Source organism: Meles meles, chromosome 17 (assembly GCF_922984935.1).
Source record: "Meles meles chromosome 17, mMelMel3.1 paternal haplotype, whole genome shotgun sequence".
Lineage (NCBI taxonomy): Eukaryota > Metazoa > Chordata > Mammalia > Carnivora > Mustelidae > Meles > Meles meles.
In genome coordinates, this window is record NC_060082.1 from 41,803,001 (window position 1) to 41,818,085 (window position 15,085).

At 39.5% G+C, this 15,085-nt stretch overlaps 1 protein-coding gene across 5 annotated transcripts in view; it reads left to right on the plus strand.

Moving 5' to 3' along the window:
• RABGAP1L (RAB GTPase activating protein 1 like) overlaps positions 1-15,085 on the plus strand; it is a 762,787-nt gene that overhangs the window by 597,345 nt on the left and 150,357 nt on the right. For 4 of the 5 annotated variants that reach the window (XM_045983134.1, XM_045983136.1, XM_045983137.1 and 1 more), the window contains exon 19: positions 9,928-10,056. In XM_045983134.1, the coding sequence (XP_045839090.1) occupies positions 9,928-10,056 (129 nt within the window). Of the gene's footprint in view, positions 1-119; positions 823-9,927; positions 10,057-15,085 lie in introns of those variants that run through there. The other variant, XM_045983138.1, reaches the window with a different exon arrangement.

Sequence of the window (15,085 nt, forward strand, 5' to 3'; positions counted from 1 at the left end):
GGCTGGCCATTGGCTTCTTATTACAGCATTCTCCCCCGAGACACACTCTGCATGCTCATTCACCTACCTCCTCCTCTTCCCTCCCCTTCCTTCCCTACCCCTTCATTACTGATTCACAGCGAGAGGCGGCAGCGGTGGCGGCGGCAGCGGCGGCGGCAGCCGTGGCGCTGCTTGTCACGAATCAAGGATTGCAATGAGCTCATCCTTTTCTCCTTGCAGCTTCACAACTGCCCTGGCTTCCTGGCTACTGCTGCTGCTGTCTGCTCACACACACACACTCACGCACGCACACGCGCGCACAGACACACACTCTCTCTTTACATGCTAGACCGTTCTGAGCTGCTGGTACATTTTAACACATATATCTGAACTCTCCTGCATCACTCTTGGCCATTTTCTTGCATTTGATTGCTTTTGCCGTTTTTTATTTAGCTCAGTATTTGATTTCGTTTTCCAGTCTACTTTGGGGCTCTTGCACAGTGGATAATTTAGCCAAAATGTTCTTCCTGTGGAGACGTTAGCTGACAATTCCCACCACAGACTGGCTTGTGCGTGCTCCTGGGGAGACCTAAGCCTGGCTCCCTTCCCACTGCAGTTCTCAAAATTGGGGATCAGAGATCCAGCTTTCTCATTCTGGACACCTACTTACTGCTCATGGAAGAAGGGGTACCCTGCCCAGCCCCAGCTGCTAAGCTCACACCTCCAGTCAGAAAGTCCCAGGACATGCACGACGAGAGGAGCAAGCTGGTGAATGAGTATGCATGTCGGGTGCTGGAACTTCTGGGGATGGGGCATCGTCTGTTTGTGCCTCGGCTTCTGGCGGTGAGACTGTTTTTCATTGAACTTCATTTGTAGGGAATCTGCCACCCTCTGTGAGAATTCCTGTATCCCTAAAAGAGGCTTGCAGAGTCTCCTGTTTTCTTTTCCTCTTCCCCACACTACCCAGCAGGAAGTGCTGAGTGGCCGCTGCCCTGGGGCTCTGGCTGAGCCTGGTCCACGCCACTCCTTAATTGGCTAGAGGAGCTATGGCTCTTTTCTGAGAGCCCAGGGCCACATTAGCGGCATTATCTCTGTGGCAGGGGAAAAAAAAATGTTTTCTGGTTGCCTAGACTCAGCAGTAAAGCAGAGTAGCCAAGTGCTTGATATAGGCATTCTGTTATTTACATCTCCAAAGGGTTAAATTTCACAACAGACATTGCTACTTATCTAGACTAATGTGGTTTGCGTTCTAACCTCACAGTTTGATTGCCAACTTGATTTTTTTTTTTTTAACTGGTTAGGGAATTTTACCCCTTAAAAATCCTTGGGTAAGAAATTGAAAATTTTTCTCCTGGAATGCTTGAACAGTGTATCTATGAAGCAGCTTAAAGCTGTTGGGTCTGTGCTGTGAATCTGGGAAGTCTAGCTTGCTTGTTTTTTGATTTTCTGCACAAGAAGAAAATCACCCTTCCTCACTTCCTACCAAGGGTTAAAATTAAATACCCACAATCGCTGGTGCAGGGTTTCTTTTCAGTGGTTTGAGAACTGTACCTAGCAACTGTTCTATAATGTAATTGGTCTACAGTAGTCCTATACCATTATTTGGTAATTGAACAAGAATAATTAAGCTTTGTCTATTTTATACAATGGAGTTTAATACCATTCCAGACTGTTCTTTCGTTATGGTTCTGTCATATTTGAGTCTTTTCAGAAGTATAACGTTGACTGAATTTAACACTTTTCTCTCATATCTCTCTCATCAGTCTAGTTCATCTCTGTTTATATTATCTTTGCAGTTACCAATTCAGTCTTCATGCATGTTTTTGCATGTAAATATCATCCCCCTTGCTTAATCATAACAACATTTTAGGTAGCTGTATGCAGGAGGGATTTTTCACCCCGAAGAAAGTCTGTTTATCTTTGCAAGATGAAGTTAGAAGCAGTGACCAGCATATAATTATGGGGGAGGGGATATTTTTGAGAAATACAGTTTCTTTGTCATTTGGGAAAGAAAGAAAAAGAGTTCAGTACATACGTGTTAATGCCCAGGTGAGGTCATCAGTGCTCACTTGAATTCTGTTTCCCTGAACCTCATTTATCTTAAAAAAGAAAACTGAAGGCTTATGTTCTATTAGAAAGGAGTTTTTTTTTGGTTGTTTTTTGTTTGGTTGGTTGGTTTGTTTTGTTTTAGTGAAATAAAAAGCATTTTATTCAGGACCTCTGACACTATTAAGTGCTAAAATATATTTCAACAAATTCTCTACATCTCTTTTAGGAGTCCATTTTTGGTTCTCAAATATTTTTATATTCTTAAAGACTACTTAACTTTGTGACTCCAGGGCTCCCACTGCCAACTTTCCAGTAATCTGGTGCTGCCTTCCTTTGCCACTTCAGACTTTCAGTGCTTTGAAGGAAAACAGAAATTGATAACTAAGACTGTCTCTCATACTTAAGTCCACATTAGGGTTGAATTTATAATGCCTTTACATTAAAACCAATTATTGGCCATAAAATCCACAAGGAGTTGGGTTCATTCGCTTTAGATCTTCTGGAGGTTATGTGGCTTTGTGTATTGCAATCATATGAAGTTGGCTCGGTTGCCCAATTAGGTATTCAAGGTCGTACATCCCTTGGGTTGTTTTGGGCTCTCACATTCAGCCTAGGTAATGGTGCCATTTGCATTAATTACACATGGAAAGCATATACTGAGTTGTCTGTAGGGTCATTTGGCAATTTCTGACTTTGTTATACAGCATTGTACTGAAAAGATCATTGATAGAACTAGGGTACTCTACAGTTTGGGAAATCACGTCCCCTTTAATTAGTAATATGGCTGTGAATTGAGATCAGCTATCCAATGAGTTACTGCTTAAAGTTCATTTAGCATGTGTACCAGGAGGAAGTACAGTCGTTCAGCTGTGTGTTATTGGACTGGCTAATGATGTGGGATCGATGGCCGGTCTGCACAGGCTGGTCCTGAGAGGGATCCTGTCACAGGCAATACTACAATCTTTCCATTACCACTCAAAAGGGTGGGCAATGAAGTTTTGGTTTTCAGATAGGTTTTAAACATGAATGCATGTAGGTTGGACACATGTAAATATGTTATTTTACTTTAAAGATCCCAGTAATTTTTATTTCATGTCAGTTAATTTTCTTGATGGACTGATCAAATGAATGAAGATCTACCAAGACAGTGTTGTAGATTTGGACTTTGAGCCTTATTCATTGTCCCCTGATTCACAGAGGGAACATCAAATGATTAGAATACCAAGCACATTTGAATTTTTTTAAAGTTTTTATTTAAATTACATTTGAAATTCTTGCTTCTTGTCCTTCAGAGGTGCACTTAGTAAACAACAATTTCCCTTTAACAAATCAAGTACAAGGACTTCATTGTAGATATTACCTTAAGGCATAAATTCTGTGTGTAGACTCACCAAACACATTACTTTGGTGAAATTAAAATTCCAAAGCAAGAGATATAGGTATCCTAGATACCAGCGAAGTAAGGTTTCCCTCTTCTAAAGCCTGTGCTTCCAAATGATTCTCAGACTTCCAAAAATATGTCTCTACTGAATAGAAATCCTGTAGACACTATAAAGGAAGAAAAAGCCATTTGTGGTAAAAATTGCAAAGGTGAGAAAGAGAACCATACCTAGATTTAAAAAAAAAAAAATCCCCTAAAATAATCAAACTTAGAATTTGCTGCTTATCGGTGGCCCTTAAAGAACGATTGATCATCCAAGAGTCGTGAGAGGTTCAGAACAGAAGCATCTGGAGCTAACACCCAATGTTAGAGCTGTTTCTTGCCACCCACCCTGCCTCTTAAAAAAAAAAAAAAAAAAAAAATCACTTTAAAATGTGATACTCTTGCACTGAATTTTTCAGTGGGAAAAACACACTGGAAATGGTATCAGCAGTGACACATAGCCAGAGTCCATACTCTGTAAGTGTGTGAAATTTAAAGAAAAAGGAAAACTTTTATTCTGCTCCTATTCAGAATCTCCCTTTTCTCCCTTTAGATTTTATTAGCTGTTATATGGTGTGGGACGTTATGATCAGATCATCCTATGTTGGCTATGGTTTCAGTATGACACTGTGGGCACTGTGCAAAGTGAATCCGAAGGAGGATTGATTATTGGGATGAAAAGCCAGAAGACCAAGTCTGTCTCCCATTCTTATGTCTGTTTTAACTGCTTCAAGGATTCCTCATTGAAGAGAGGTTACAACTCTTGAAACTTGAAGAGTCAAATATAAAGTTGCCATTCATACTTCTGATGCCCTTCAAAATATAGAAATCAGTTTTTATATTAAGATAAGTCCTATATCTACTCTCTAATTTGCATTTTATCAATTGTGACTTTTTAATACTGGATGTGCTTGAAGTGGAGCTTTTATGAATTCATAGAACAAATTTATGTTGGTGTCTCTCATGTGCCTGGCAATATGCTTAATTCATTTTACTGAGGGAAGTGGAAAGGATTCCTAAATCAGCATCCTACTTAAAAAAAAAAAAAAAAAAAAAAAAAAATCCTACTTACCTTTTCTCTCTGGATAGTTCTTCTTACCTAGAAAGGAAATAGAAGTAGGACTGATTGAAATGTTTTTAATTGTCCAAGTAATCTTTACATATAATTCTATTCAAATGAAGAAAGAAGTAATCCTTCCTTTGGAGGTGTAATTGATAAATATGTTCCATATCATCACTTAAAAGGATTTGACAGCAAGTTTGGGGAGCAAAAGATGAATGTTAATAGATCCACTAATTTTCAAAAGTTATCATTTATTCTTATTTAAAAGCTGATAGGTTCTCTATTTTACAAGGGAAGAAAACATGTCTTTGCTTATTTAAATTTCCCTAGCTCTCATCTGTGTTACTTTCTGGCTAACTTCACTTAACAAATAATGTCAGGAAAGTAATTGCATTTTCATTATGATACTCTTCCCTCATGATCATTCCGAAGACAATATAGAAGATCTCAAAGAATTTCCCAGTTGAAGAACAGCCTTTCCAGCTCCAATCAGTTCTTCTAGCCTGACAGAGTTCTGTTGTAGCGAAGACAGATGTAGCAAAGACAGCCTCCCCTCTTTTGGGTACTTGGTTTGGTCCTTGAATTTTAGAGGTGCATTTTTACACTTGATCTTAGCCAAAAAGCGGAGAAACAGGGGTACATTTTTAAAGCTTAGGTCTTATCACAAGCTCATGGGTTAAGCTTCTCTTCATTGTCAGGGTAGACATGTAGCGTTCATATATACAACTGTAAACTTAATTACAACATCTCCATAGCCAGTTGATTGCTAAGCTGTGTAAAGTCATGTTTTAGTTTCATAGAAAGCACTGCTACTTATATTTTGGACTAAGACTGTTAAATTAATGCTTGACTTGGACTAAGACTGTTACATTAATGCTTGGCAGTTGTGAAGCATATATATTTAATAAGGTGATATGTACTAATATGATTCAAATTTTCTTAAATATATGTGTATGAGGATAGGAAAAAATGATTATAAGCAATGTAACAAATTGTTAATTATGTTTATCTCTAGGTAGTGAGACCTCTCAGGCTTTTGTTTTTTTTTATTATTTTTTAAGATTTTATTTATTAATTTGTCACGAGAGAGAGATCACAAGTAGGCAGAGAGAGGGAGGGAAGCAGGCTCCGCGCTGAGCAGAGAGCTCGATGCGGGGCTCGATCCCAGGACCCTGAGATCATGACCTGAACTGAAGGCAGAGGCTTAACCCACTGAGCCATTCAGGTGCCCCACCTCTCGGGCTTTTAAAAATATCTTCCATTTTAGAGAAAGTGAATATGTAATCAATAAAAAAATATATGATCCCACTATATAGATACGTACACACATATGTGTGCAAATTGTGATTTTTACAAAGTGTTTATAAAACCAAACAACTTTGTGATAAATTCTTAGTGAAGCATCCAAATTTTTCCAGACCAAGAGGTATCTATTCCTCATTTGTAGAGCGAAAAACCTCTTGCATACATCTGTCAGAAAATGGAGGGTTACCCCTATAAATTTACAGTCTGCTGATGGTATTTGGAGGTGATACTTAGAGATTATGGGAGTCTCTTGAACTGGAGGGAAAAGCCCTCCAGAATCAGAGTAGGACTGCAGATTGTCTTCTGGAGCAATGGCAAGCAAGGTTTTTGTTAATATACTTTTTGCTTATTGGCGTGGCTTTTGCCTCTCCTGGGGTTGTCTTCTGGCATGTATTTTTTTTTAATTCTCAATGAAATTAGCTTTATTTCAGTCCATGACAGGAATATAAGTTCTTACAACTTAGACTGCCTGCTTTCTGGAATTAAAAATGTCACTGAGAGCAGGGTACTGTTTTTAGCTACCAAAATACCAGTACCTGAGCATGTTTGAGCAACCCAGAGACAACTTTCCAAACTGTCATCCCTTGTATTTGTTTTGGGGTTCACAAAATGCACTTATAGGGCTTAACTTATTTCCTTCTCCAATTCTTCAGGTCGAAGATGCTCCCTTTTTAAAGTAGAACAGTGGCGATTAAGCAGCCCCACAAGATAGCCAGAGCTGGGATCAGAATGGATTTAGTTCACCCTTTGCAGCCTTGTTTGAGTCTCTTTAATTGCCAACTACTTTCTAGAAACTGAGATTAGGGGGCTGACTACCATGCAGTTTCCACATGTCTGTCTGCCCCGAGTCCTTCTGCTCGGGGGGTCGTTAGAGCTCCTCTCCGACAGGGCTTAACGGAGTGGGCCATGGGATCTGGAGCATCATGAAGGTAAGCAGTGACTTGAAAAGGGCAATCACAGGGCTCTCTGAATTCTGGTTTCCAGAGACTTAGCCCAGGTTCGGCCCCATCCAGGTGGTGAGCTTCTTGCTGCACTTTCCCTGAGCGGATGGCCTCCTTCAAAGTGCATCTCTCTGTCCTGGCCACTCCTGGCTGACCAGAGGTCACATGTCACAGGCTTCACGATTCCTTGTCTTTAATCCTCACCTTCCTGCTTCTGCACGAGCTCAGAGGCTGGACTTGAAATGAGAGCTTGGCCAGTATTCGGTAATCATGCTACTGCCTGCAGGCAAGGAACTGCACCAGCATTTTGGGGGTGTGTGTTACCAGGTAACTAGAGCTTGGTTGCACAGAAAGTAGAAGCAGTGCCCTCAGAGGCTTTGGGGTGGGGAGGGTAGCTGCTCATCCCGCTTCAACATGAACTCTAGAAGCAGTGTGTCTTGAGTTTTCCCAGCAGTCACCAGAGAGCTGATCATCAAAGCCAGTAACACAACTGAGAAGGGAAGACTGGGGATGTAGTGTGTCTGGTGTATCTGGCAGCTGGTTGCTTTCCCATAATTCAGCAGTTGACACGTTGGTCAGAGAAGCCCCCTCTTAGGCTGAAGTTTCCCCTAACAGTCTTTCCCAACTAAGTTAAGGTGAGTTGAGAGCACTCTGACGTGCTAAACGTTCTCTCTACCACTTATGGCCATTGTGTCTAAGTATCCACGAGGGAGGAAGTCAATTAGAGATGCACCGAGGCTTGTTTTTCACTGCTGCTGGTAGCCCAGCTCTACTTTCTGATTACTGGCTTATGGATCTGAAGCTGAGGCAACCTGGAACCCCTGTGGAAATGCCTGCTGTATGGATTAATATTTTATTTTACATGTTTCTGTTTAAAAGGGAGGCGAGATGAAAGTAGAATTCATTCATTCAGTAAATTTTAATTGAGTACCTCCTATATTCCAGTTATTATTCTTGTCACTGTGGATACAGCAATGCACAAGACAGACAAGGCCCCTTTCCTTAGGAGGAAACAGATGTAAAACGGGAAAATGCGTTGGTGGAAAATTACTTGGTGGGCTGGGGGTGGGGGAGAATTTAAGTGCTCAGGAAAGGCCTCACTCCGATTTTTGCATTTGAGCTAAAAATTGAAATCACAGGAAGTTGCTATCCTTATGAAGATCTAGGAGAAGACTATCTAGGCAGAGGGAACAGTGAAGGCAGTTGCCTTCAGCTAGGAATGAACTTGGTGTGTATGAAAAACAGGAACAAGGCCAGTGTGCCTAGAGCTTGAGAACAGTAGGGAGATGTGGTTCAAGACGAGGTTGGAGGGGAAAGCAGGGGCTCCAGATCTTGAAGGGTCTTGTGGGCCATGGTCACAATTTTGGATTATTCTGAGCACAGTAGGAAGCCCCCGGAGGGCGTTACACAGAAGAACCACGTGACATGAAAGGGTATCATCTGGCTTTGATAAGGAGAGGGGGCTGTGGGGAACGAAAGCAGAAACGGGGAGACCAGTTAGTGGGTTAGTGCGGTGGTTCACCTAAGCGATGGACATGTCTAATGGTTTGGGGACCAGGGTGCTGAAGACGACTCACGGCCTGTGAAGAGCAGGAATTTCTCCGACGTCCTTATACTCTTTCAGAACAGCCTTTAAGGTTAACCAGCTCTATATTTGAATCTAAATAAAGTAATATTTAGAACAAGCGCATAGTTCTATGATTTCTAGCCATCCTGGTTAGTTTTGTTTTGTTTTTTCATTTTATTACTGAGGTTTTGTTTTGTTTTTTTAAGATTTTAAAATTTATTTATTTGATAGAGATCACAAGTAGGCAGAGAGGCAGGCAGAGAGAGAAAGGAAGGGAAGTAGGCTCCCTGACGAGCAGAGAGCCCGATGCAGGGCTCGATCCCAGGACTCTGGGGTCATGATCCTGGGATCTTTTAACCCACTGAGCCACCCAGGAGCCCTATTACTGAAGTTTATGACAATTCATTTCTGACTCGTAAAACATCTCATTTCTCTTTGGCTTACTTCTGTGTACCCAGTCTGCTTAATCTTTAAGTTGTATCAGTGTTTGCCAAAGATTGCTTATAGTTGTTTATTAAAATACTTACGACCTTTCTTTTTCTTTTCTTTCTTTTTTTTTTAATAGACTCCACACCCCTGTGGAGCTTAAACTCACAACCCCAAAAAATCAAAAGTCTGAGCCAGCCAGGCGCACCTTATTGTTTTTCTTATTACAAAAATCTTTACTGCAGAAAATACAGCAAAATAAAGGGAAAAAAAAACCCCATGATCCCACTATCCAGAGAAACCTTTTATTTCGTTTCCATCTTTTTTCTATGCATGCATCTATTTATTTTTAAGTAGTTATTTCTTGAAGAAGTAAATTTTGCAAAGTTTTCTTTTTTTTTTTTTTAAGATTTTGTTTATTTATTTGATAGAGATCACAAGTAGATAGAGAGGCAGGCAGAGAGAGAGAGAGAGAGAAGCAGGCTCCCCGCTGAGCAGAGAGCCCGATGCGGGACTCGATCCCAGGACCCTGAGATCATGACCTGAGCCGAAGGCAGCGGCTTAACCCACTGAGCCACCCAGGCGCCCTGCAAACAGTTTTCATAAGATGTTGGCTAGTTAAGGGATTTGCTTCATTTACTTTTTCATAGCATTCTTTAAGGTAGGGGATCAATTTCTTATTTTCTTGAGCTGTTGTTGTCATTAGTTGGAAGGCCCTTGGGGGTACCATTAAAATGGTACCATTAGGTATTCATTATATATAATTTTAATATGCTTTGATTACCTTATCTATGTCTTCAGCCAAGTTGCTAATAATATCCTTAAAATACTTGCCCAGCAAGCTAAAGTCATATTTTGCTTTTCTGGCTTTTTTTTTTTCCTTTCCCTCAGAGCTATAACATGGTTAGCTTTGCTGGGATCCACCATTCTAACCTTCAGGTTATGTAAATTAAATATGTTAGCCTACTAATTAATTCTTATATCCTGCCCAGGATTTATGGTGACTTATTTCAGCTTATAGTAAAGAGGTTAGAAATCTGTTCCTAAAAACTTGTGGAACTAAGCTAGATCTTAGCTACAAACAAGCAGTCAGGAAACTAGAAATTCTTTTTTCAGTGTATTTGTCCTGAAAGCAGGCTAAAATGTAATGATGATTCTTGGGATTATTTTGCAGACCTCAAAGGAAGATCTTCTGCAGGCTGATTTTGAAGGTGCTTTAAAGTTTTTCAGAGTTCAGCTTCCAAAGAGATACAGGGCAGAGGAAAATGCCAGAAGATTGATGGAGCAGGCTTGCAACATTAAGGTAAGGTACATGGATTTATATATAATAAAGACAGAACCTGAATGCAGAAAGAACATGGCCAATTATATAAAACCCTTTCTCTATACGTTGCTGGATTTTGACTATGTTTAAGGTGATACTGAATATGAACAGTCTCTCCCAGACATTTCTGTGAGGCTGGTATGTGTCTAGTACCTTCCAGTAGGACTTGGAGTGAAAGTTAGTTGGTTCAGATTGAAACAATAGGAAGACAAACACTTTTCTTATAGGTAGGGCTCTAGAATGGACTGCTGTGATAGTGGTTTCCATAGCCGCAGACTTAGTATTTAGCTTTTGGCCATCTGTTTTAGGATTATTTATGACAAAGCAAGAAAAGCCTGCTTAGACAGTGCTTTCTTTCCTCCAAGGGACTTGGAAAGCTTTCATCTGCCCATTCCCACCCCACATCTGCGAAATGGTCATGGATATATTGTTCCTTATCTTATGTCTCCTAGATTAGTTTTATAAAACTAAACAAGTTTTATAAAATAATTTGATATGGAAATTTCTATCCAGAAAATTATGGTATCAAGATGAGAGAGCACATTTTTAAAGATTTGGAACCAATTTATTGATGTTAATTCTTGTACCTCTGGAATGTACCAGGGAATCTTCTTACCTAACTATGACATAAATATAAATTTCCCTTCTGAACAAAGAGACAAAGATCCCATGTCTTACGGACCTTATATTCTTGCAGAAGGGAACAGACAATAAATGACTAACATAATAATACGTTTAATATGCTAGAAGGTGATAAGTGGCTAGGAAAAAAGGAAAACTAGGGCAAAATAAGCAAGACTGGATTAGTAAGGAGAAGGAAAGTTAGAGTTGTTACTAGGTAGTCAGAGTAGGTAGATCTCATTAAGAAGGTGAAGGAGATGGGTTAGTCACACAGATGTCTAGGGGAGGAGCGTTCCAGCAGAGGCAACAGCTAGTTCAAAGGCCCTGAGGCTGGCTCATGCCTGGTGGGTTCGAAGAACAGCAAAAAAGGCCGATGTAGCTGGAGTGAAGTAAATGAAAATGAGAGTAATAGACAAGGAAGTCAGAGCGCTCACAAGGAGCCAGAAAATGTAGGTCTTTGAAGGATTCAGGCTTTACTTTGAGTGAAGTGGGTAGCTCTTGCAGGGTTTTGAGTGGTAGAGTGATACGATCTGTCTGAGGTTTTAGGGGATCACAGTGCTAACTGTATTGAGAACAGACTGCTGGAAAGTTAAAGGTGGAAGTAATGATAGAGTTCACCAGAGTGATTTAATGGAGACAGATGTGATTGGAACCTGAGTATATTTTGAAAGAGAACCAAAAGGACTTTGTGATATATTACACATGAGTATGAGAGGAAATGAGGAGTCAAGATGACTCCGTGGATTTTGGATTAGGCGATTAGAAGATTGAGTTGCCATTGGGTTAGTAAACTCATTACTTAAAATGTGCTTTGACACATACTTCATTTAAGCATCATACCTGCCCTAACACTTTTTTGGTGTAGCACTGTTGTGTTTGTTTTTTTTTTTTAAGATTTTATTTATTTATTTGACAGATAAAAATCACAAGTAGGGAGAGAGGCAGGCAGAGACAGAGAGAGGAGGAAGCAGGCTCCGTGCCAAGCAGAGAGCCCGATGCGGGGCTCGATCCCAGGACCCTGGGATCATGACCTGAGCGAAAGGCAGAGGCTTTAACCCACTGAGCCACCCAGGCGCCCCTAGCACTGTTGTTTTTTATTTAACTTAAAGTAAATTCTGAATGTCAAAAAGTACAATTCAGTGCTGAACGTAAATAACTGAACAGAAAAAAATATATTGTCTTTCAAGTGAATTTTATATTCAAAAAATCATTTTCCAAAGATACTAAGCAAAACAGACCTCTGAATCTTCATCCCGAAATGCAAACTTGTAAAGCCTTCCAGACTGATTATTTTATTTGGCTGGGCCAAATGACTAAGCATGAGTTAGATTTGTCTGTAGACTTTGAAAATACATTTCAGTGGTTGTGGTGGCTTTGATTGAATTTTGTGGGTGGTATGTTTGAAAGGTAGGCTCCGGCCTTTGATTGTTCCAGAGCTATCCAAGTACTGTAACTAGAACAGTGCTATAGGAATCTGTTAAAATAAAACATTCATTTCTAAGAATGAGATGAGAGAGTTAGGAGGTATAGGTAAGATGGAAAGTTAAATGTCTTTAAGGGAAATTTGGTAGCATCAGACAGTCAATGAGAATGGAAAATGCAGGCAAATGATCCAGAATTGTGAGATGTATAGGGAAAGATTTTTTCTAAAACAATTTATGAAGCTCCTCAGAGGATGGAGGCAATTAACAGTGGTCAAACCGGAAACACGGGATCTGAAAGACTCAGAAACCTAAAATGTTAGGAAATAAGTTCAAACTATGATCTGGGTTGACTTTCTGGAATGAACATGTGCAACCAGAATGATTTATGTGAACATGAGCAGATAGACATGAATTTTTATTTTAAGTAATACTGAATTATTTGATTTTGTTTTTTTGTTTTTAGGTCTTGTTTCGGGTTTTGTTTTTTGTTTTTGTATTATCTGAGGAGAGTAATGTTTTCTTAGATACATAAAACAGTACTCACAGGACACCATGTTTATTAAGGTATAATTGACATAACATTATATTAGTTTCAGTTGCAAAATTGCAAAATGATCACCAAGTAAGTCCAATTAACTTCTGTCACCATCCATAGTAAGAACTTTGGAGCTCTGCATTCCTAGTGCAGTATGGTATTATTAACTAGTCACCATGCTGTATAGTGTATCCCCATGACTTATTTATTTTATAATGAATAATGTCATCATTTGATAATGAAATTTGTACCTTTCGACTCCCTTCACCCATTTCACCCAGCCCTTACCCCCTGCCTCGGGCAATCAATCAATTCTCTGTATCCCTGAACCTGGGTATTTCTGTTTTGTGTTGTTTTGTTATTTTAGATTCTATGTATAAGTGAGATCATATGGTATTTATCTTTTTCTGTCTGACTTACTTCACTTAGCGTAATGCCCTCAAGTTCCATCCATATTGTGCCTAATGGCAAGATTTCATTCTTTTTTGTGGCTGAATAATATTCCATCGTGCATGTGTACCACATTTTCTTTAGCCATTCATCCATCAGTGGCCTTTTAGGTTGTTTCCATTACTGGCTATTGTAAATAATGCTGTAATGAACATAGGGATCCATACTGTCTTTTCAAGTTAGTGTTTTTGTTTTATTCAGATAAATACCAGAAGTGAAATTGCTAGACTGTATGGTAGTTCTATTTTTAATTTTTTTTAAAGATTTTATTTATGTATTTGATAGACAGAGATTACAAGTAGTCAGAGAGGCAGGCAGGGAGAAAGGAGGAAGCAGGCTCCCCGCTGAGCAGAGAGCCCGATGCGGGACTCGATCCCAGGACCCTGAGACCATGACCTGAGCTGAAGGCAGAGGCTTTAACCCACTGAGCCACCCAGGCGCCCCTATTTTTAATTTTTTTAAGAACCTTCATTTTCGGGACACCTGGGTGGCTCAGTTGGTTAAGCAGCTGCCTTCGGCTCAGGTCATGATCCCAGCGTCCTAGGATCGAGTCCCACATCGGGCTCCTTGCTCCGCAGGGAGCCTGCTTCTCCCTCTGCCACTCTGTCTGCCTGTGCTCTCTCTCTCTCTCTCTCTGACAAATAAATAAAATAAAATCTTTAAAAAAAAAAAAAAGAACCTTCATTTTCCATAGTGGCTGCACCAATTTACATTTCCACCAACAACTGCACAAGGGTTTCCTTCTTTCCACATCCTGGCCAATCCTTATTTCTTATTCTCTTGATAATAGCTGCTCTAACAGATGTGAGGCGACATCTCATGGTGGTTGTGATTTGCATTTCCTTGATGACTAGTAGTGTTGGGCACCTTTTCACGTACCTGTTGGTTATCTGTATGTCTGCTTTGGAAAGATGTCTGTTAAGGTCCTCTGCCCATTATTAAATCAGTTTGTTTGGGTTTTTTGCTGTTGAGTTATATGAGTTCTTTATATATTTTGGATATTAACTCTATCAGACATATGGTTTGCAAATATTTTCTACCATTCATAGGTTGCCTTTTCATTTTGTTGATGGCTTTCCTTTGCTGTGCAGAAGCTGTTTGTTTGTTTTTTTTAAACTCATGGGGCTTGAACTCATAATCCTGAGATCAAAATTTGATCTGAAATCAAGAGTCAGACACTTAACTGACTGAGCCACCCAGGCACCCCTGTGCAAAAGTTTTTTAGTATAATGTAGTCCCACTTGGTTTATTTTTGCTTTTGTTATGTTTATTTTAGATGTCAAATCCCAAAAAAAAAATCACCAAGATCATCACCTACGTTTTCTTCTAGGAGTTTTATGGCTTAAGATCTTATGTCCAAGTTTTTTATGAGTTAATTTTTATGTTTGGTATAAGATAGTAGTCCAGTTTCCTTCTTTTGCATATGGCTGTCCAGTTTTTCCATCACCATTTATTGAGGAAATTACCTTTCCCCAAAGTATGTCCTGACTCCTTTGTTGTAAGTTAATTGACCACATATGCATGGGTTTATTTCTGGCTTCTCTGTTCTATCCCGTTGATCTGTGTGTCTGTTTTTTATATGCTGCTATTGTACTGTTTTGATTACTTTGGCTTTGTAATATAGTTGAAGTCAGAAAGTGTGATGCCTTCAGCTTTGTTCTTCTTTCTCAAGATTGCTTTGGGTATTTGGGATCTTTTGTGGTTCTATACAAATTTTAAAATTGTTTGTTCCATTTCTGTGAAAGATGCCATTGGAATTTTGATAGGGATTGTATCAAATCTATAGATTGCCTTGGGTGTGTGGACCTTTTAACAATATTAATTCTAACCTGTGAAAACGGAATATTTTCCTATTTGTGTCTTTAGTTTCTTTCCTTAATGTCTTAATGTCTTTTCAGTGTACAGATCTTTCCTTGGTTAAATTTATTCCAAGATTTTTTTTTTTAAAGATTTTATTTACTTATTTGACAGAGAGAGA